The sequence below is a fragment of the Danio rerio genome, chromosome 22 (genome assembly GCF_049306965.1).
Source record: "Danio rerio strain Tuebingen ecotype United States chromosome 22, GRCz12tu, whole genome shotgun sequence".
Lineage (NCBI taxonomy): Eukaryota > Metazoa > Chordata > Actinopteri > Cypriniformes > Danionidae > Danio > Danio rerio.
This window is the reverse complement of record NC_133197.1, coordinates 2,107,303-2,131,512: the sequence shown is the minus strand read 5'-3', so window position 1 is coordinate 2,131,512 and position 24,210 is coordinate 2,107,303. Positions and strand designations below refer to the sequence as shown.

The 24,210-nt window shown below is 39.5% G+C and overlaps 1 protein-coding gene across 1 annotated transcript; it reads right to left on the bottom strand.

The window, feature by feature from the left end:
- Window positions 1–467: 467 nt before the first annotated feature.
- Window positions 468–22,620, bottom strand: LOC100148332 (uncharacterized). Its single transcript, XM_017353374.4, is given in 12 exon segments — window positions 468–2,090; window positions 6,775–6,884; window positions 7,990–8,119; window positions 10,440–10,456; window positions 11,135–11,203; window positions 11,205–12,261; window positions 13,493–13,590; window positions 13,787–13,947; window positions 16,031–16,203; window positions 18,379–19,740; window positions 21,689–21,798; window positions 22,565–22,620. Coding segments are annotated over 12 exon segments (4,497 nt in total). The 5' UTR covers window positions 22,615–22,620; the 3' UTR covers window positions 468–930.
- Between the last annotated feature and the right edge of the window lie 1,590 nt (window positions 22,621–24,210).

Sequence of the window (24,210 nt, the reverse complement as noted above, 5' to 3'; positions counted from 1 at the left end):
GATTAATTCCTGATCCTTTGCATAAAGTTTTTTAATCAAAAGACAGGTAATTTAATTAATTTCGATGTGCTAAAATATTTAAACGAATTTTATTATTTTTTAAAAAGCATATATACATAATAAAACTGTAAAACAGAATAAAGTGGATGGTCTAATGGGAAATAAAGGAAATTAGTTATATATTTCATTATTTAATAAATAGAATAGGCTTGTCCAGTGGTTCTCAAACTTTGTCATCAAGTAACACCTCAGAAAAAATGGTCTCTCCAAGCACTACCATAAGTAACAGTATTGAAATACAGTAGCATAGTAGGCCTAATTAAGCAGCTACAGCTCTGTACAGTTCAAAAACAAGGCAGATTAATTCCTATTGTTAAGAATATTCATTATTTTTAGCCACTTTAAACGTTATAAATAGTTTGAACAATAACACTGTATTGTGCTTACAGATAAAAAACAAACAAACAATATGTCAACATTTTAATTAAAACGTGCTTTAAAAGTTGAATTAAAATGGTAGACTTTTAGGTGGTAGAAATTTTAGCTTAAATTAAACGTTAAAACGGCTGTCAAGAACAACACTGGGTGCTTGTTGCTTCAACACTGTTGATAAGCTGTGGTGGGCGTTTCCTATCAGTCTCACACTGAACACAGTCGACCAATCACAACAGACTGGGTCATCAAACCAATCACTCCAGATTAGCATCACACAAAGGAAGGGTTTGGTAATAATGAACCACTGAACAAATCACATGAGAGTCATCGGGATCATTAGGTAACAAAACATACTATAAGACAAAGTGTTCTTTAAACTTGCATGAGCATCGGCCTGTTGTTGGAGACCCCAAAACCAAAACAGGAGCTTTGATAATGCATAATAAGGGCACTTTAACTGTGAAATCTGGTGCTTGTGAATATAAAGTTGAGTTTTCAGGTAGGGAAATTATAACTCTCTGTTAAAGCCCCTTTGTATGAACTCTCAGATGTTTCTTCAGCTCTGCAGCCCTCAAAATTGTTTTTCTTTTTGTTTAATTTGTGTGTTTTCTCTCCAGTGTGGATCAGCGCGTGTTTCTTAAGGTTTGATGATTGTCCAAAACTCATCCCACACTGAGTACATGTGAACGGTTTCTCTCCGGTGTGAATCCTCTCGTGTTTTTTTAGGTATCCTGAATCTCTGAACGTCTTGTCGCAGTGTGAACACTTGTACGGCTTCTCTTCAGTGTGAATCAGCTGGTGTCGTCTCAAGTCCCCAGCTGTAATAAAACTCTTCCCACACTTAAAGCACACAAACTCTCTCACGCCAGTGTGGATCTTCTGATGTGCATTTAAACTTGACTGCTGTGTAAAACATTTTCCACACTCCGAACAGGAATAAAGCTTCTCGTTTGTATGAAATCTGAGATGGATCTTCAGCTCTGAAGGCCTCAGAAATGTTTTGCTGCACTGATCACACTTGTGATTTTTCTCTCCAGTGTGTCGCTGCGTGTGTTCATTAAAGTTTGAAAACTGTCTGAAACTCTTCCCACATTGAGTACACTTGTACGGTTTCTCTCCAGTGTGAATCATCTCGTGTGTTTTCAATATTTGTAACCGCTTGAATCTCTTGTCGCAGAGTGAACACTTGTACGGTTTCTCTCCAGTGTGAATCCTCATGTGCTGTTTTAAATGATGAGCTGTAATAAAACCCTTCTCACACTTAAAGCAGACAAACTCTCTCACGCCAGTGTGGATCTTCTGATGTGCTGTTAAATTTGACTGCTGTGTAAAACCCTTCCCACACTCAGAACATAAATAGGGCTTCTCATTTGAATGAACTCTAAGATGGATCTTCAGCCCTGAAGCCCTCAAAAATGTTTTACTGCACTGATCACACTTGTGTGTTTTCTCTCCAGTGTGGATCTTCATATGACGATTGAGATCACATTTCTGACTGAAACTCTTTCCACACTGAGTGCAGGTGAAACCATTCCTGGATGCTGTTTTCACTGAAAAACTATTTTCAATCTCCAACTGAGTTTCACTTTCACTTTGGACATGATGTTTCTCCTCATCTTCACTCAGATCTTCGCTCTCCTCCTTCACCACCACTTCTGAAAATGAATAAGTCACATATTAATAGTTTAGTTTTTTATCCACACAGTCAAGTGATCAGGAATGAGAGCATTGGAGTAAGTGGTGAAATATGTTTGCACCTTGGCTTTAATTTTTAATAAAGCTATAGTTAATCCAGTGTGTGTGCGTGTTAGCCTTGCTGTAGCTATAAGCTCAGAAGGTGGTATAACTTTGTTTAATAGCAACAGAAACGCAGCATTGAGAAGCCTTTACGATTAAGTAACCATGACGAATTAAATTGTGGTTAATAGACTGATTTCACGCGGCCGCCATTTTCAAAAGCGAAATCGAGGCTGCGGTGGGAAGAAACCCGGAAGTATCATTGAGAGTTACATAGGAATGTTGTGTAACTGGCTGTATATCTTATCAGCGAAGAGAAAGTGACACAAATTTATAATATCTCCGCCTTCCGGGTGACCCGAAGGTCCAATCTGAATGAATGCTGAATATAAAAAGGGATATCAGAGCTCATTTTTAGCTAAGTTAAGGGAAATGGCACTAGTTAGCTAACGTTTTCTTTCCCAAACACACGTTTTAGATGCTATTCATCAAACTTGAGTTAATAAACTGAATCTTTCACTATATTAGACTTGTCACGATACTGAATTAGAAGACCGGCAACTTCGCGCTAACATTTAAGGCACTGTTGATGGCTTTCTTGAAACAGCGCTGATTTGCTATTGTGTTCACGTGTTCAACAGAAATGCTTGTGATTGGCCGAGAAGGTCATCAGTTCACCCACCGCTGTATACTGAGCACAAACCAATGACTGTAAAAAATATGGACGACGCGACAGCCCCTTTTCCCATTGAACGCCTTGAGGGCAAAACGCCTGCTTGACGGGCACAAACTGTCGCAAAAGACTGCTGAAATTGGAGCTTTGACATGCGCAGAAGGACTGTCTGATGGAGCCAGAGGAGGAGCCGCGAAAATGAGCGGAGTCGAGCTTCCAACCAAACGCTTTATGTAAAATCAACCACGCCCCCCGAACTGCTCAGCATGCGTTTGCTGTCATATCAACACAAATGGATGTAATAACGTTAACAAATATGAGGGTTTTATATATTCAATCGCGCCAGCTCCGGACCGCAGCGCATAACATACTCGTGGAGTCGCGGGCTGATTCCGGCTCGCATGCGGCAGCGCCTGCTCGGGCTGGAATCGGGTAGTGAGTCCAGGCATCCGGAGTAGGTGCAGCAGAGGTAGTCAGTCTGAGCTCTGAGGGGTAAGTCTCCGGCAATCGAGAATCTAGCCGGAACTGGCCAGAGTGTGTTTTGCTACCTGGTTGGTTAGGCGTGTATCAGCAAACTAATAAAGCCCGAAAAAAGCCCTGACCTTAGCGAATAAACAGTGTTCCACCAGGATCATGTATGTCAGAAACTGTAGTTTACTGCTGAACTCATTTTGTCATGGTAAAATAACACAGAAATCCAATAATAACACTTCAGTCTCCTGCCGAAGCTCAGACGCGCTGCTTTGAGAAACTGTCAATCACAGCTGTCAATCACGATGACACGCCCAGCATTAAATTACTGCTAAAAACAAACTGTTTACAAAAATGAAGATCTGCACCTATTTCAGCACAATAACCAGTGCCTTAATCCACCAGAACCATCTTTCAGGACATTTTATTGCAAGTGTAATATTTTTTTTTATTTGGGCTCAAGTCTCCTTCATTAACACGGAGGAGGCGGGCTTTATGACTTGTACTGCAGCCAGCCCCCAGAGGGCGATCTAACGGCTGAGATCTTCACTCAAACACAGGGTTGCGGCACACTTGGCACAAACACAGATGAGCCAAGCGATCTGCTGGATGACTCGACTGATCTTGACGGCTGCTTCGCACTCCAGTCCGTGTATCTGTGCTTGCACTGGGTGAAGAGCGGTAAACTGAGCGCAAACTAAACACAGATACACGGAGACTGAAGCGCGATGCCGTGAAGATCAGTCGAGTCATCCGCGCTCAGCAGCGCTTCAATGTTAGCGGGAAACAGCCGGGTTTAAAACTTAAGTACCGGGACAACACTATTATATACAACACGAGGGTGTGCAGCAGAGGACTGCAGTGTTTTATCACTCACCGGGTTACATAGACTGAAGCAGGAAAGCGTCCTCACAGTGTTTCACTAGTGTCATGAGCTGAAGCCTAGGAGGACACTTAAGCTTATCACTGAGATTGTGATCTTGTTTGATGCTAAATTGCTTTTAATTGTTTAAAATAAACTTACTGAATAATATTAAAGTGATGGTTACACCATTTCTGCATTTTGAAATCTCTGCAGCAGCTGGAGGTTTATAGTACACGGCATGTTACTGCAATGTTTACAGTGCTGAACCTATACTTCCGGGTTTCTTCCCACCGCAGCCTCGCTTTGATTCTGTAAAATGGCGGCCGCGTGAAATAAGCGTATAGTGAAATCAGTTAATCGTTGCATCCCTAGCAGGGAGTTAACTTTACATTTGCTCAAAAGGGAATTAGCATAAAGGTGCAGTATGAAAGTATGACCCCCAGTGGGTGAACTAGACATTGCACTCTTGGATCAAAACAAACTCAAGTGCATCCTGCATCAACAGGAGCGTGCACAATTATCGAGCCCAAAGGCTAATTTAAAGGGTCACGAAACACCAAAACACATTTTTTGAGCTGTTGACAGTCGTATATGTGTCCCACACTGCTAAAAACACTATTAGGACACCTATATTTCACTAAAAAGTGTAAATTGGTTGTTTTTGCGTTATTTCAAGCAAATTCGTACTTCCGGTTTGAAACGAATTTTTGAAGCTGCGTCACGGTCATGACATAATAGCGTGTATTCCAGCGTGCAGACTGGACGTCTGTGCCAGAGTGTGTCTTATTACGTCTTACAGTGTGCTGCATTAATGCATGAGTAAGGCTTGGTTCAAACCAATCAGCGCGCTCTATTGTGCAACTTCATTAATATTCATTACTATCACCGTGTTTTCAGGACAGAGACGCCATGTTGTGTTGGCAAAACAAGCGTGAAGTGTTGCTTTTATAGTTTGCTGCAGTGAAGTTTTGTTTTCATTTTCTCTCTGTGAGAGCTCAGACTCACGTGTGGATTAACAGTGTACGCGACGCTCGACAACAATAACTTACGTGTCTAAGGAGGATTATTGTTTACCTGAGAGCTGTTCTCATCTGCAAACGCTGAGATCCGGATTCGCTTGTAGTATTCTCTTCATAAAGACGCGGCTCTAGTTGCTGTTGATTGTCCTGTCGCTACAGATTTGGTAAGTGAGTGACCAGTGCTCTTTGTTTATTCAGTTTGTTCGAATCTAACAAACTATTGCAAAGAGTGTAAACACGTTAGCACCACAACCAAACTTTAACCTCGTGTAGGGTTTTCACCGCATTTAGTGACCGGAATAACACACGCAGCTTTCTGACGCTACCTGCCGTGTGCATCTAAGTTTCTGGGAAATGTGGAGGGTTTTTTTTCTCTCATTCTCCATGCGGTATCAAACATTGCTTGAAAAATACACGCTTAGAGCAGTTCCTCGAATCAAATATCTCGTGTGTCGCGAGGGGCATGAATGAATTCCCTGAATGAAAGAGTCAAACTGCGGTCAAAGTCCACCATTTAATAATTTGGCAAATAATTTGACTACAGATGTCCATGTAGGTTAAACACCCTCACTTTCTACTGTGTGTGAGTATTTTGACTCTGAAACTCGCGCGTGCCCAAATAGACACTCCCACACCCTCCCACTTTTCTTCCTCCGACACTCCCTCCTAAACAGAGCTGGACACGCCCACTTTTCTGACTTTTTCCAAAGTAGAGGTGTGAAAATACCCTGCTGAAACGAGGGGGTTTCATGGCCCTTTAAATCATGTTCAAAATTAAAGCAACGTCACGCAAAAGAAGGAATATTTTCAGTTTTTGCCCTAACCAACATCTGAAACTTTAGGAACAGCTTCACTTCTAAACTAGAATGATCACCTCAGGTATATCTTATGTGCTTTATTCAGCGTTAAATGCTAATAATGTGAGGTTGTGAGGTTTACCTTCGTAATATTTGTTATTTGCTAATTAGTAACCACCTCATGTAGAACTCTAAATCTGCGTCTCATTTAGGGGCTGCTACTGTCCATGGGAGGTCTCTTTTTTTGGTTGCGGGCACTTTCTAGGAGAGCCTTCCTGACTGAATGAATCAAATATGCTGTTTTCCACCATGGTGACCCGGAGTGCTGAAATATAATTGGCTAAACTGCACTCAAGACGACCTTTTTGCTAACTACTGATACTGACAACTGAATGATTCACTGATTAATGCGATCAGTTAAACAGCTTAAAATGTCATTATATTTAAGATTTTTAGAGCTTTTTTAAAATGTTTGTTGCGTGAGGAAAAAAAATCAGTCATAACTGTGTCTAGAGAGAATAAATATCAGTCATGTCTAAACTGCCAGGAAACAAAGATACCAGTAAAAAATACTGTAAAATAAAATAAAATAACATTATATATATATATATATATATATATATATATATATATATATATATATATATATATATATATATATAGGTGCTCAGTAAGAGTCCAATTTTGTCCTGTTATGCAGCAGCAAAAACGAATGTCATATTAACAACTTCACTGTTCTTCAGCCTGTTTATTGAAGAGTAATGAATAAACACAAACCTATTATTTCTTCAGTCTCTTCCTGTTTAATTCTGCAGGGTTCTGGATCACTCATCTTCTCACTGTCCTTCAATAAACCCTGTCTTTGTCTTTAACTGATGGCGGCAGAGCTTCAGGAGAATAAACAGAGTATGAAGATTAGAGTAGATTATGTAATTTCCTTAACCTCCTAGGGCTTGAGTGTCCACAGCCCATTTCAGCTCTTAAGTGGCTGTTTAAAATACTTTGAATGTTTATATTTTGTTACAGACATACAGTGTCATCTTATAACTGTTTTGCAGCATATGAAAAGTCCCAAACACTACTTTTAACTGTCCAAAATGGAGAATTTTTTTTTTGTTTTTACTCTCTAATAGTCAAAGCAAGTAAAAAAAATCTATGTTAAATATGCATACAATTTTTTGGGGGAAATTGGGAACACAAGTTCACATATATGGACATCATTTTTTCTTTCTTTCTTTCTATTATTTCTAAAAGTACATCATATTAAAAGATGATACTTAGATTTGTATTCTAATAAGGTTCCAATAAGCCTATATATATATATATATATATATATATATATATATATATATATATATATATATATATATATATATATATATATATATATATAAATAATGCATGTAAAAAACATCTTGGGCCTTAAGAGCATAAGTCAGGTGACACTATTATTTTTCAATTAACAGTAATATATAGTATTGGTATTTATACCAATAAAGCAATTACGAGTGCTAGCACTCATGTCTATGTACAGTTTAACAACATAAATGGACTTAAGCAGTTTTAATTTACTAGAACTTCTATGTTAAGCTGTTTTGACACTATCTACATTGTTGAAAGATTAATTGAAATTAATGGAAAACATATGGGAAATCACACAAAAAACGTTGAAAAATTAAGATTAAAATGACCACAAACTATTTATTTTATGTTTTCTGCATCAAACGTATTATATCTGACACAGTTTAATCCTCATTATTTCCCTTCACGGATCATACTTGACGATATTACGAACACAAACACAGTAAAACCCAAACACTGAGCTGATTTTGTCCTCTCAGAGCTGCTCTTTGCCTGCTGTATTGTTTTGGTCAGCAGACACACAGATAGAGGTGAACTCAATGCAGAAACTAGTCGCAGATTGTCGCTTTAATAAACTGTAAAGTGTGTTTTATTGTTGTGTAAACACGAGAAAAAGCGAAAACGACTCACCTCAGCTCTGAAGACTCGACGCTGAATGAACGCGTCAGCGCTGACGTCATCACGGCGAGGCGGGAGCAACGGAGGATCAATAAAAGCAAAATAACCAACAAATAAATAAAAAGGATCGTTAAAAAACGCGCTAATTAAAACACAGCTGAAAGATTAAACAGACGCTAATGTAGACAAAAGCATTTTTATCAATCATGTATGAAGAAAAACGTTTATTTAGGTACTTAAAACGTTAAAATTCCCTCAACACATGTAATAAGCCTACTTAATGGCTAACAGACATGCCTAAACTGATCTGTTCCTGAAGTTACAAAAATGAGTTTTTAATAAAATTTAAGGATTAGTAAAATTGTTTCCCAGTGCTGGGTTGCAGCTGGAAGGGCATCCGCTGCGTAAAACATATGATGAATAAGTAGACAGTTCATTCCGCTGTGGCAACCCCTGATTAATAAATGGACTAAGCCGAAAAAAAAATTAATTAATAATACAATTATTTTTAAAAACAGCAAACATATTGTATATCATCTATAATTGAAAGTGTACAGCTTTTCATTCCTGATCAGGTACATATTGTAGACGATGATAAAAAATGATCATACTATATTGACTGGGTTACCAGTTACTGGGCTGTTTAACTCTGACATCAGGTGTTTGTGAATGTAGAGCAGTGGTCACCAAACTTGTTCCTGATGGGACGGTGTCCTGCAGATTTTAGCTCCAACCCTAATCAAACACACCTGAACAAGCTAATCAAGGTCTTACTAGGTATACTTGAAACATCCAGTCAGGTGTGTTGAGGAGGTTGGAGCTAAACCCTGCAGGGACACCGGCCCTTCAGGACAGAGAATGGTGACCCCTGATGTAGAGTTTTCAGGAAGGTAAATTTCAAAAATGTAGATCAGGGGGTGCCCAGACTCGATCCTGGAGGGCCGGTGTCCTGCATATTTTAGTTCCAACCCCATTTAAACACACTTGAACCAGCTAATCAAGCCCTTTCCAGGTATACTAGAAACTTCCAGTCAGGTGTGTTGAAGGAGGTTAGAGCTAAACTATACAGGACACCGGCCCTCCAGGACCGAGTTTGGACACCCCATATGTAGATAATGTAATGTATTTTGTATTTAATGCCATGTCAGCAACCAATGACAGGAACAATTCAATAATAAGTGAAGTTTAAATTTCGAGAGCATGTGCTCATGATTGACCCAGCTGTTCCACATTAGCTAATCATGATCCTCCAATCAAAGGATCCCAAGTCACTATATAGATCCTCATTTCCTTTCTACAACTATTTTTGTCTGGAGGAAACCCCCCTTCACCCCTTCTTCCACCTTTATCCAGAATGGGCAGCACAGTTGCCCACAGCAAGAATACCAATGGTGTTGGGTCCTCGTTGGACCATCTGGTATTTCTGTACGTAGTTTGCATGTTCTCCTGTGTCCATGTGGGTTTCCCCCGGGTTCCTCCCACCATCCAAATGTGCTCTATATTATAGATAAAAGTAATCCTAAATCTTTTTTCTATTGTCATAAGCCTGGTTTATACTTCTGCGTCAAGTGACCGGCATAACTCACGGCGCAGGCAACGCGCGCAGCTGTGCATTTATACTTCTGCGCGCTGTCTCTGTTGGTCTACATTAACACTTCCGTAACGCTAGTTGGCAGTGAGGTGTAAATGTTCCTCTGTGTCGACTTTCTTCGCTGGTGTTTTGCTTTTCCTGAACACTTCCTGGATGTACAAGTGACTCAAACTCGCTCATTTTGAGGCAGGAACCGGCGGACGTGCAACAACTTTAACTATGAGGTAAACACAAAACAAAACTTTCCATCCGGAGCTCCCTCACGGGACTCCACACTTGTAAACAATCGCTCCATCAGGCTCGCACCAATCGCACAGCTCTCTGTCCCGCCCAGACTCGTCAGCGCTACCAAGCCGACCAATCACAGAGCTTGCGCTACGTGTTTTTGTGACGTGTAGTTACATTTTTTGAGAGGTGCACGTCAGTGACGCCGACGGCCATGGCGAAGGGCTATGCGTCAGCGCAGTAGCATACGCCGGCGTTTGACGCAGAAGTATAAATCAGCCTTTGCTCTCAAGAAGTTCGCCTTTGCTTAAGTAGCAGGGAATTTTGAGATCAACCTGGCTCAATCTCCCCTCACCCTGCGAAGGGGGGGAAGCCCTTGGCTCGAGGATCCCTTGAGCTCAGGGCTCTCTCCCATGACAGCACGCCAAACAAGCTACGTATAAATCGTGAGCTAAGTGCGAACTCTTGAAATATACAATTAAAAAATCAACAAACAAATGAATATGTTGATTAAATAAGATGTTTAGTGTTCATACATGACAAAAACGTAAAAATAAATAAATAAAGCTGATGTCACTTCGCTAAAAATGTCCTAAGAGAGTTAATTTCATAAAAACAAGTCTTCTTGAGTCAATAAAAGCAGGACCTGATGTGTAAAACTCTCTGTTAAAGCACACAAATGAAGCTTTTCCTTTGTATGAACTCTAAGGGTGCTTTCACACCTACACTTTTGTTTCAGAACGTATCTGGTTTGCCCAGTTAGCGCGGTTCGTTTGGCATATGTGAACAGGGCAATCGCGCTCTGTTCCGCGCCAAAGTAATCGCTCCGAGATCGCTTGAATGAGGTGGTCTAGGCTCGATTGAAACGAACCCTGGAGCGGTTCGATTGCAGTGAGAAAGCGATCCGATTCAAGCGCGGTTATATCACAGTGTTTTATGGATATGTAATAGGCTTACGGCTATATGAAGAGAGAATTATGAGTATGGCGGGAAGTTTCGCGAGTCTCCGGATGCCCGTAAACGAGTGATCCCTCCCGGTCCTCAAATAGGCATTGTCGCGCACCCTTCTCACCCCTCCCCACCGCGTCTCTCCTCAGACACGTCGCGCGCGCACCCTGTCAATCACCACCAAACCACCACCTCTCCTGACAGCTGAGCGGGACACTGCAAAATAAACCCTGACACTCTGACCAATGTGAGGAGAGTTTCCCCGCACGTGACTTGTTTTAGCTCTTTTGGTCCGATTAGAAACTTTGCAGTGTGAAAGCGAACCGCTCCAGGAGCAAAGAGCAACAATGTAACAATTTTAATCTCTGTTTCAGAACTACTGAATAGATTCACAGGTGTGAAAGCACCCTAAGATGTTTCTTCAGCTCTGAAGGCCTCAAAAATGTTTTTTTGATTGTTTTATTTGTGGTTTTTCTCTCTAGTGTGGATCAGCACGTGTTTATTAAGGGTTGATAATTGAGTGAAACCTTTCCCACACTGAGTACAAGTGTACGGTTTCTCCCCGGTGTGATCTCTCTCATGTATTTTCAGGTGTCCTGAAACTCTGAATGTTCTGTCGCAGTGTGAACACTTGTACGGTTTCTCTCCAGTGTGGGTCCTCTGGTGTCGTCTCAAGTCTCCAGCTTGAATAAAAGTCTTCCCACACTCAGAACACACAAAGTCCCTCACACCAGTGTGGATCTTCTGATGGCTTTTTAAATGTGACAGCAGTTTAAAACTCTTTCCACACTCAGAGCATGAATACGGCCTCTCGTTTGTGTGAAGTCGAAAGTGGTTCGTCAGCTCTGAAGGCCTCAAAAATGTTTTGTCGCACTGAGCACATTTGTGTGGTTTATTTCCACTGTGAGTCATTTTGTGATTTTTTAGAGTACCAGTCAGTCTGAATCTCTTGTCGCAGTGCGAACACTTGTACGGTTTCTCTCCGGTGTGAATCCTCTGGTGCCGTTTCAATAGATGAGATGTAGTAAAGGTCTTCTTACACTCAGAGCACACAAACTCTTTTACGCCAGTGTGGATCTTCTGATGTGTGTTTAAATTTGACCAATTTCTAAAACTCTTCCCACACTCAGAGCACGGATAAGGCCTCTCGTTTGTATGAACTCTGAGATGGCTCCTCAGCTCTGAAGGCCTCAAAAATGTTTTGCCGCACTGATCACATCTGTGTGTTTTCTCTCCTGTGTGGATCAGCAGATGTGCATTCAGGTTTCCTAAATGATTGAATCTCTTGTCGCAGTGTGAACACTTGAAGGGTTTTTCTCCAGTGTGGATCCTCATGTGACGATTGAGATCATATTTAGAGGTTAAACTCTTTCCACACTGAGTGCAGGTGAAACATTTCACAGCTGTTCTTTCCACCGAAATACTATCTTCAGTCTCTGATTGAGTTTCTTCTTCCCTCTTGACATGATGTTTCTTCTCATCTTCACTCAGTTCTTCACTCTCCTCCTTCACCTTCACATCTGAAAATTAATAAGTCACATGTTAAGAGTTAAGTTTTTTATCCGTACAGTCAAATGATCATTAATAAGAGCATTAATATGTTTAACCGAGATGTGTAAGTGGTCAAATAGGTTTGCACCTAGATGTGCGACGATAACCGTTTTTAAGGTATACCGTGGTTTGGAAAAGTCAAGGTTTTACAACCACCAAAATTTTCTGTAACACCGTTTCTAAAGCCTCCTTTTCACTGCACATGACAAACGACAGACCGGAAGTCATTCATTTCCAATGGAGAGCAGTCCGGGAGTTGCGTTGAGTTCCGATCATCTCCGTATGTGGAAAATTCGGATCCGAATTGAGTTGCGGATCCGTTGAAATATTTGAACTCCTGCAACTAGACCATATGCGACCTGCCGACTAGATATGATGTATTCCAGTGTTGTACAAGCAGGTCTGTGCGCGAGAGATGTGAAATAGGAATTTATTTGGTTATTTTTTAATTATAAAAAGTCTATATTAAAAAAAAACTTTTCTGTTCATAAATGTAAGTAAGAAAGTAATAAAAATATATATTTTTAATGTTGTCTTTTAATGCGGTCTATGAGTTTCCAGTATTCATTCAACCATGTAAACGCACAGAGAATAAAGGCTCTTGGTTTTGCACTCCTTTATTTCGGACACCAGCTTCAATCAGCTTCTCCCCCGTGGTGCACGACAACACTGAAAATACTGTACAGCTGCCACAAGGGGGCGTATTCCGACAGTCGCATCCTAATGTCGTGTGCAGTGGAAAGGCGGCTTAAGGTATGTGTAAGAACAGTATCTCCAGCAGTAAAAATATCCAAAGATGCCGTTTTAAATTGTAAAGAAATCTGTGTTTTTGAAACAATTGAAGACAGCAGAAGTCAATTAATCATTTAGCCTGACATGCTCACTGCTCCAAACTATCATAAATCTTTAAAAAAAATAAATTATATTGTTTTCAAAGGGGAAAAAAAGTTTTAGTTTTTTTAAACCCAGACATTTAAAAAGAACATATTTTAGAGCAGTGATCACAATATCATGATATTTTTATCCAAGTTTATCATACTGTCTAAATCTTGTGCCGGCCCATGCCTTTTTGCACCTTGGCTTTTATAGGCATGACACATTTAAAGACTCTCACTAGGCATGGTTGCCTTGAACCAAGACTGGGGACAATTGTCACAATTGGCAGACACCATTATTGAAGAGTATTGAATAAACACAAACCTATTAGTTCTTCAGTCTCTTCCTGTTTAATTCTGCAGGGTTCTGGATTACTCATCTTCAATAAACTCTGTCTTTGTCTTTCACTGATGGTGGCAGAGCTTCAGGAGAAGAAACAGAGAAATCTGATTCATTTGCACTGATAGAGGACATAAAACTTTATGATGTTATATCTTGTTATACAATATGGGATTTCCAGTCAGGTGACACTACTGCAATTAATTAAAAAAACTGCTTTGCATTCATACTAATGTAAAGTATGTATACCAATAAAGCAATTAGATTGCTAGCACTCACATGTCTATGTATAGTTTAACAACATAACTGGACTGAAGCAGTTTTAATTGACTAGAACTTCTTCTTGTGAAAGCGCTGTAGAAACAAAGATGAATTGAAATGAATGGAAAACACGTGAAAACCAACAAATAAAGCGTTGGAAAATTAAGTATCCCACAAAACTATTTATTTGATGTTTTCTGCATCAAACTTAATATATCTGCCACAGTATAATCCCCATTATTTTCCTTCACAGATCATACTCGACGAATACAAACACAGTAAAACTCAAACACATTCACTCATATTGTCCTCTCAGAGCTCCTCTCTGCCTGCTGTACACACAGATAGAGGTGAACTCAATGCAGAAACTAGTCGCAGATTGTCGCTTTAATAAACTGTAAAGTGTGTTTTATTGTTGTGTAAACACGAGAAAAAGCGTCAACGACTCACCTCAGCTCTGAAGACTCGACGCTGGATGAACGCGTCAGTGCTGACGTCATCACGGTGAGGCGGGAGCAACTGGAGCAACTGACGTGCCAAAAAAACAAAAAACTAATGTTTTAATGTTAAAATGAACTCAAATGTAAAAACCTATCATCATAAGCATATACTTCACAGCTAACAGACATAACAGAAATTATCTATTCCTGAAGTAACTAAAATTAGTTTTTAATCGAATGTAAGAGTATAAAATCATTTAAAAAATATCAGCAAAAAAATAATAATAAAAACACAAACGTATCATCTATTATCTCTCCTAATCAGGCACGATTTGTACATGTTGAAAAAGTTGATAAAACATTAACAGCTTAACAAATAACAGAATTACAGGCGATGAACATTCATATGAAAATGTAACGTTATACAAATAAAAGAGTTGTAATATATGAATTGTAATGCAAATACTTAAAAACTTTTGTATATAGGAAGCATTTTAGACTAGGCCCACCCGGAATCTGTGCGTGCAGAATTCGGCAGATTTTTAGCCCAACATTAATTTTATCTGCTTGAGTAAATGTGTGTAAATCTATATTTATTCAGTTTTTAAATTAATCACAGTAATATTATTGACTAATATGAAAATGTTCATCTGATTTATGTACAATGAAGTGTGTACTGTGTTATTTTCTGATATATTTTATGACAAACTTGCTTTATTTGCCAAATAAAGTGAATCTTATTGTATTTGCATTTTACACATTAAATAAAAGTTAAAAATATATAATTTTTATTTTATATATTAAGGTTTTAGTTATGATACTCCCAAAATAATTCCGCAGATTTTTACCAAAATTCACCACAGAAATAGCAAAAAAAACGTCCGCAGATTTCATCTGGCCATATCTATGGCCAATTTAGCTTATTCAATTCACCTGTACTGTGTCTTTAGACTGTGGGGGAAAGTGGATAATTTTGGATAGTTTTCCTATTTGTTGGTTTGCTTTACATTTGTAATAGTTTTAAAAGCACGTATGTTATTTAAGTTTGCCTACAGATTATTATCATATTTGTATAAATGTGTCCCACTCATGTGTAAACCCACCAGTCCTACACCACCAAACCCGCTCCGAGCTGGTATCGAACCGGCGACTTTCCGCATGGGAGTCGATTGCTCTACCGAGGAGGCTAAACATAATGGCCTATAACAACAGTCGCTAAAGCACTTTTAGAGGTCAGAGGAGTGAGGTGTACCTGGACAGCACTTACTAGCTGGCCCCAATTACACATGCAAACAACTTGCTTTGAGTGACTACCACTAGCTATGGATGTCAATTTCAAATCCTATATTCTTTTTCATAGAAAACAGAAACGAGGCAAGAGGGAAAATCTGATCAAATGCATGAAGGTGCATATTACGCCCCAAGTCTAGGGGAAACAAAAAGGGCATAATAAACAAAGAACAAACAAATGTGTTGGGGTGGTGGATTTCCCAAACTAAACAAAACTTAAAGCAAAAGATTCCCTTTGGTCGACAACCAAACTCACACACTCAATTGAGAGTTTATATGAAGATATTTATTATAGAAAAGTAGGGTTTATATAAATGAGCATTTCGTCAGGGTGACCACAGGCCAAAATAACAAACAAAAGAATCTATAAAATAAATCCACTAAATTACCTATTACTATTTAAAGAAACATACAAGAATCTTACCTGACTCCCTAATATAAACAAAGTCAAAAGTAATCAAATAAATAGGCAGGTCACCCCTACACGCTCAAACTCTCAATAAATATTCAAGCATAGGATGGTCATCAATACAAAGGTGATTATTGTTGGTCGTCGGCCGAAGGGGTGAGGGAAACCCAGGAGCTCCACTCCAAACACCGAACGCAGCAGAAATGAGCTCTCCGATTCCTGCCGGAAGCTCCGTTTTATACAGGCCTTGTAGACCAGCAGCCAATCAGAGCAGGGAATCACGCCAGCGTGGGAGCCTATAAGACATCAGAAAAACAGCAAGGAGGCGGGACAAAATAAAAAGGAGTACAATCCGCAATAATAATAAAAATAAAATAAACTTCAGTCGTAACAGTGCAGTATGGAGAGTACAATATACTTTATTGTCACGAAGTACAGTGAAAAGCAGCCCATACAGTCACATATAGTGTTATAAATTAAGAATGGCAATAACTGAATATAAAAAAACATGTTCAAATACACATAATAAAATCGATGGTATGCACAAAACAACTTCAGTCAAAGCAATTGCAATATGACGATTTGTGTAGAGTGATGTATAAAAATGACATGAGAAGTGTAAATACTGCAGTTATGACCTACAGTTAAACGTTAAATGTGTTCAGCTGAAGAAAAAATACATTGAAATATCAGTAGACTTATGGTGAAATAAAACATTCACATTCAAATGTCAGTAAACAATTATACATACTTTACACACTTACACATTTATATTACGAAGAACAGGCAAGAGTCAGACTGCACTACGGTCCAGTATCTTCAGAAAACGGTTTTATTAAAAAAAAAAAACGTTCAACAAATGAATCTGTCATGACGGTCTCTACAAGTGAAGGCATTATCTACACACAAATATACCCAACAAACAACTCCAAATGCCCAACATAAGCTGTAAAAGCGGGCTTCCAGACGTATGATGAGTCTGACATAACATGTTGCTTAATGGGACTACAGGATAGCAACCGTCTTTTTTAAAGAGGTGTAACCGTAACCATGACAGTATCTCGACTCTTGAGTTTGTGTTTGCCCAAACCTTATTTAAGCAATTTAACCAAAATACTGTTAAAAATCATTGATTCTTGGACGAGGGAACCAGAACTGCTAAAATGCTGACTTGTTAATCGTTTTTTTGCATAAAGATTAATGTCATAGTTCCTTCAGTCACAGGTTACTGCTAAACCAGCGCATAGTGTGATAGATAAAGGATGGAAAATACCAGAATGTTCTGTTTAATTAATACTAAAGCACTTCTGAAAAAGTCCCTGCTGTTGTGTGTATGTGTCTGTGCAGGATTGGGCAAGCTAACCTGTTGAGAGCTGTTCTGCCAGACAACTGGTAAGTGGACAGCTGCCAATGAAGGGGAAATACAAACGAAGAGAGATTAGGGTACTTTCACACCTGCCTTATTTAGTTGGATTGAATCGCACTAGAGTTCGTCTTCCCTCTTGGTGCGGTTGGTTTGGGCAGGTGTGATTGCAGCAATCGTAGTCGAGTGCGCACCAAAAAAGTGTACCGAGACCTGCTTGAAGAGGTGGTCTCGGTACGCTTTCAAATGAACCCTGGAGCGGTTTGTTTGTGGTTAGAATATGATTCGTACTAAAACAGGCCCAACCGCAAAAAGTACTGCGCCTTTTGGACTGATCCAGCTGCCGTAGGCCGATGCGCTGTGCATTATGGGATATGGAGGTAAAATATTTGTTGACAGCGCTTTACCAACAGAGAGAAAAAGAGAGTGAAGACATTACCTGATGGATCAATGGTAATATTTCCGCAAGATGACCATGTCGCAGTTTAGCTAAATTAAATCACGTCTCCTTCTGAAGTGACGAGTGATGCATTTAAACACTATTATCCAGCCGCTCTTTATTCTCGAAATGTATAGTTTGTCTAAAGCAGGGATACAATCAGCCGGCACAGTTGTAGCTCCATAGCCAAAAGCGTAATTTTGTGTCTGCCGGTTTGTTTACCTGCCGGAGTTCATTGGCAATTTCCCGCACGTGAATTCAGACCAATCATTAAGCAGTTTAGGAAATATGTTCAACAACATCTGGCCAATGAGAGATGTGGATTTTGTCAGATGACTGCATTTTGGTTATTTTCAAAAGGTTCAGACTAAAGCCAGCTGTGCGGTGTGAAAACGACCCAAAGACAGCAGAAAATGCAACAATGTATCATTTATTTCCCTTGGTCCGGACCAAATGAAGCGAACTAAAGATGTGAAAGCACCCTAATACTGGCTGCTAAGGCTTAGAAAGCAGCCGTGGAGCATAAGATTCATGCTGTAAAGAGTTTAGCCTCGCAGCTCAAACCTCTGTATGCTTTATCCATTCGACTAATTGAACATTTTAAACTAAATTTGAAGCCTCTGACTGATCATTGAATTTGGGGGACTAGGGGATGGTCCAATGCACATCAACCTGTTGTTGGAGACCCTAAAACCAAACAATTACCTTTAATAATGCATAACAGGGGCTCTTTAACTGAGAAATCTGGCGTTCGTGAATACAGAGTAGAGTTTTCAGGAAGGTACATTCTCTTGTGCTTTTTAAATTTGTGATTTGTCTCTCTAGTGTGGTTCAGCACATGTTTATTAAGGTTTGCTAATCGTGTGAAACTTTGCCCACACTGAGTACACGTGTACGGTTTCTCTCCAGTGTGAGTCCTCTCGTGCGTTTTCAGCAATCCTGATTGTCTGAAAGTTTTGTTGCAGTGTGAACACACGTACGGCTTCTCTCCAGTGTGGATCATCTGGTGTTTTTTTAAGCCTCCGTTTGTAATGAAACTCTTCCCACAGTCAAAGCAGACATACTCTCTCACACCAGTGTGGATCTTCAGATGGTCTTTTAGATGTGACTGCTGTGAAAAACTCTTCCCACACTCTGAACATGAATAAAGCCTCTCGTTTGTGTGAACTCTAAGGTGGATCCTCAGCTCTGAGGGCCTCAAAAATGTTTTGCCGCACTGATCACACTTGTGTTTTTTCTCTCCAATGTGGATCTTCTTGTGTTCATTAAGGCTTGATGTTTGTGTGAAACTCTTCCCACATTGAGTACATGTGTACGGTTTCTCTCCGGTGTGAATCATTTTGTGATGTTTAAGGGTACCAGACAGTCGGAATCTCTTGTTGCAGTGTGAACACTTGTACGGTTTCTCTCCAGTGTGAACCCTCTGGTGCTGTCTCAAGTATTTAGCTCTAGTAAAAGCCTTCCCACACTCAAAGCAGAAAAACTCTTTCACAGCAGTGTGGAGCTTCTGATGTTTTCTTAAACTTGACTGCGTTCTAAAACTCTTTCCACACTCAGAGCACGGATAAAGCTTCTCAATTGTATGAAGTCGAAGATGATTCTTCAGCCCTGAAGACCTTAAAAATGTTTTGCCGCATTGATCACATGTGTGTGTTTTCTCCCCAGTGTGGAGCAGCAGGTGTGTTTTGAGGTTTTCTGGACGATTGAATCTCATGTCGCAGTGTGAACACTTGTACGGTTTATCTCCAGTGTGAATCCTCTTGTGGGTTCTCAGGTTTCCTGAACGGTTGAATCTCTTCTCGCAGAGTGAACACTTGTAAGGTTTCTCTCCAGTGTGGATCCTCATGTGAATCTTCAGATTGTATTTAGAGCTTAATCTCTTTCCACACTGAGTGCAGGTGAAACCTTTAACAACTGTTTCTTCCATTGAAACACTTTGTTCAGTCTTATCTTCGGTTTTGGTTTCAGTCTTGACATGATGTTTCTCCTCATCTTCACTCAGTTCTTCGCTCTCCTCCTTCACAATCACATCTGAAAAGTGAATAAGTCACATTTTAAGAGTCTAGTGTTTATCCGTACAGTCAAATGTTCATGAATAAGAGTATTTGTGTTTGGATGAGATGTGTAAGAGCTCAAAAAGGTTTGCACCTTGGCTTTTCTAGACCTTACACATTTAAAGATGCACTCTCACTAGGCATGGTTGCCTTGAACTGAGACCGGGCACGATTATCACGATTGACAGACGCCATTTTCAAAAAGGTAACTGAGCAAGAAATGGATGTGTTTGTGGTTGGGTAGTTGATTTGGTAAGTATTAGCTTATTTCTAAGTTCATCATTTTCATCTGCTTATCCGGTGCCGTGTTGCGGGAGCAGCAGTCTTAGGAGAGAATCCCAGACTTCCCACTTCCCAGACACTTCTTCCAGCTCCTCCGGGAGGATCCCAAGACGTTCCCAGGCCAGCCGAGAGACATAGGCCGTACTCACACTAGGTACAGTTGCCTCGAACCGGGCCAAAGCACGCTTGTCCCCCCTCCCGTCTCCCCCGATGGCCCGCACTCACACCATATCGCGCCTGGGCACGCTTACGTCATCGCTGTTGTGCTGTTCAGTGAGAAGCGCTCTCTCACTCAGCAGCACAGTGGAGATTTCTCTAGATATATCGTTTCAGTCGTTTGTTATGCAGTGACATGCAGTCAAATATTTCACCAAACAGTCCTTAGGGATGCGGGGACACGCAGTCAGATATTTCGCAGAACAGATCCACCACTTTTGGCCCTCATAAACAATCATAAAGCTCTCGTGCTGCAGGAATGAGGAGGTCTGCTGAAGCCGCGCAGCTGTCGTGCAGTGAGGAGTTCTCGTCTTTAATAAACTACGGCAGCTTGTGTTCACTGAACAGTAAGAATGATTAATAAATCCATATGAAACAGCCCCTTAAAAGTCACATATCGCTTTCAGTTTCGGGCTTTGGCGCATTTTGCACTCACACACAAGCGTACCGTGCCAAAGCCCAAGTTAACCGCACTCAGGCACACCTCTTTCAACCGGGCCAGGGCCGGCCAAGTGAACCGTGCTTGAGCCCTATTCAGAGCATTCACTTCTCAAACGATCCGGGACACGGGCCTGGGCACGGTACGGATGGCATAGTGTGAGTAGGCCCATAGTCCCTCCAGCGTGTCCTGGGTCTTCCCCGAGGCCTCCTCCCGGTGGATGACCCAAAAGCGAGGCCATGGTAAAAGATGAGACCCAGGTGGTTTTAGTAAACAATTACTGATGTGTTTATTTTCACCATTCATTATAAGATTAAAACAATTTAGCTACAAAACTTAGAAGAAACAAATTATATGTTTGATATTTGAACCTATCGGTTTACTGTTTTACTAGGCTTGATTGGTGAAAATGGTCAGGAATGTTGGAGCATCAATGCCTTTTTAGCTTGTCAGTGCCAGACACAAACTAGAGTGTGAATTGTGAATTGTGGAGTGGCTAAATCTGCAAAACGTCTGTATTTTTTAGTAAGTACAGTAGACGTCAGAATTATTCAACCCCCTGAATTATTATATTTTAAAAAGCCGATATTTATACTAACAGATCGTATCGTTTGAAATATTCCTATATTGATACTCTGATAAAAAGTTGATATTATAACAACACCAGTGTGACGGGTTATCAAATTGTAATCAAGTGATCAGCGTAGAAGTGTCTTGTGCAAGTTACTGATTCAATTGAACATGTTTTCAAACTGGAATCATGACACTGAGAAATAACAGTATGTGAACATGTCAACACTCATTAGTCACTAAAAGAGAAAACTCAAGCTTGTTCACAGAGAGAGCTGGAGATTGGTCAGTTTCACTGCGGTCAGTGAGTGTCCAGTTTTCTCCAGTTATGATCAATACAGCAGCGAAGACGACTGTCAGATTAACAACCTCACTGTTGTTCAGCCTCATTATTAAAGAGTAATGAATAAACACAAACCTATTAGTTCTTCAGTCTCTTCCTGTTTAATTCTGCAGGGTTCTGGATCACTCATCTTCACACTGTCCTTCAATAAACTCTGTCTTTGTCTTTCACTGGTGGCGGCAGAGCTTCAGGAGAACAAACAGAGAAATCTGATTCATTTACACTGATTGAGGAAATGAACATGATGTTATATCTTGGGATACAATATGTGATTTGCTCAAGTCAGGTGACGCCAATAAAAATCACCTTGAATAAGTACATCTGAATATTGACTATAGACTAGGTTAGGCAGCAGAAAAGCTCATTCTTTACTGTTTGCAGGATAAACTCTTTATTATTGTAACTAATAAAATAAAAAAATTGCTTTCATATCAAAATATAGTTAAGTATTTATACCAATAAAGCAATTAGATTGCTAGCACTCACATGTATATGTATGGTTTAACAACATAACTGGACTGAAGCAGTTTTAATTGACTAAAACGTCTATGTAAAGCTGCTTTGATATTATCTACATTGTGAAAGCGCTGTAGAAACAAAGATGAACTGAACTGAAAACAAAAACTGGAAAATCAGACAACCATTGGAAAATTAAGTGCACCACTAACTATTTATTTGATATATTCTGGATGAAACTTATTATATCTGCCCCATTATTTCCCTTCACAGATCATACTTGACGATATTACAAATACAAACACTGTAAAACCCAAACACATTCACTCATATTGTCCTCTCAGAGCTGCTCTCCGCCTGCTGTATTGTTTTGGTCGGCAGACACACAGATAGAGGTGAACTCAATGCAGAAACTAGTCGCAGATTGTCGCTTTAATAAACTGTAAAGTGTGTTTTATTGTTGTGTAAACACGAGAAAAAGCGAAAACGACTCACCTCAGCTCTGAAGACTCGACGCTGAATGAACGCGTCAGCGCTGACGTCATCACGGCGAGGCGGGAGCAACGGAAAATCGTCAAAAACGCGCCAAACAAAAATACTGCTGACAAGCCAAAACAATCGATAACGCATGTTAAAAAATACCTTAATCATGTGGGGTGAAACTTTCAATAAGGCACTTAAGACGTTGTTAAAATGCGCTCTAACTAAAAAAGCAAATGTACAGGCATATACTTAATGGGTGACAGACATTGAACTTAACTTATCTATTCCTTAAGAAACTAAAATGCTTTTAATAAAACGTAAGAAAGCTATTATTTATTCATCTATCAAGAAAAATGACAAAAATATCATTAGATTTATGTTAATGTAAAACGATCACGTATAAATGTCAGTAAACAATTATATACACTTTACACACATATATATTATGAAGAACAGGCAAGAGTCAGGCTGCACTATGGTCAGCAGTATCTTCATAAAACTGTTTTATTAAAATAAACGATCAACAAATGAATCTGTCATGACGGCCTCTACAAGTAAAGGCATTATTGACACACAATATCAATTCCCAATAACAACTCAGAATAAGTTGAGACATTATAAAAAACACAAATTAAAAAATGTTTTTCATTGCAGTCAATACAACAAACATTATTTACTGTTCCTCATGACTTATTCATTTTTAAATAAACATTTTTTTTCATTTTTGGTTCTAGCAACATGTTTAAAAAAAGTTGTATCAGTAAAGCATTTACCACTTTGTAATGTTGCCGCTCCTTTTCACAACACTGAAAAGACGCTTCTGGACTGAAGACACCAAGTGATGAAGTGATTCAGGTGTAATTTTGTCCAATTCTTCCTGCAAACTAGTCTTAAGGTGGGCAACAGTACAAGGTTTTCCTTGTCACATGCCGCACATTCTCTATTGGAGACAGGTTAGGATTGCATGCAGACCAGTCAATTACCTATTTTCTCTTGGAGTGGAGAACATGAGTCTGATTCCAGCGACGCTCCAGGGACAGACGAGTCTTCGCTGAGGCTATCTTCCAGCCTAAACCACGACGAATGAAGTTCTGCACAAGACTTTTGGCCAGCGGAGAAATTAAAATGGTCGTGCCCAACTGAGTCTGGTTCTCTCAAGGTTTTTTTTCTTCACTCCCATCAGGTGAAGTTTTTTTTCCCTCTCCGCTGTCGCCACTGCCTCGCATGGTTCAGGATTGGTAGAGCTACGCATCGATGAATTTGCTCTTCAGTGTTTGAACTCTCAGTAATGATTAAATCACACTGAACTGAGCTAAACTGAACTGAACTTAAACACTAAAACCTGAACCACACTGTTCCAGTTACTATGACCATTTATGTGAAGCTGCTTTGACACAATCTACATTGTAAAAGCGCTGTACAAATAAAGCTGAATTGAATTGAATTGAATTCCGGGATCTTGTTATTTATATATATATATATATATATATATATATATATATATATATATATATATATATATATATATATGTATGTATATATATATATATATATATATATATATATATATATATATATATATATATATATATATATATAATTGTGTGTATATATTAATATATAATTAATTTTTGTTTACATAGCAGCTTTTTAAATAG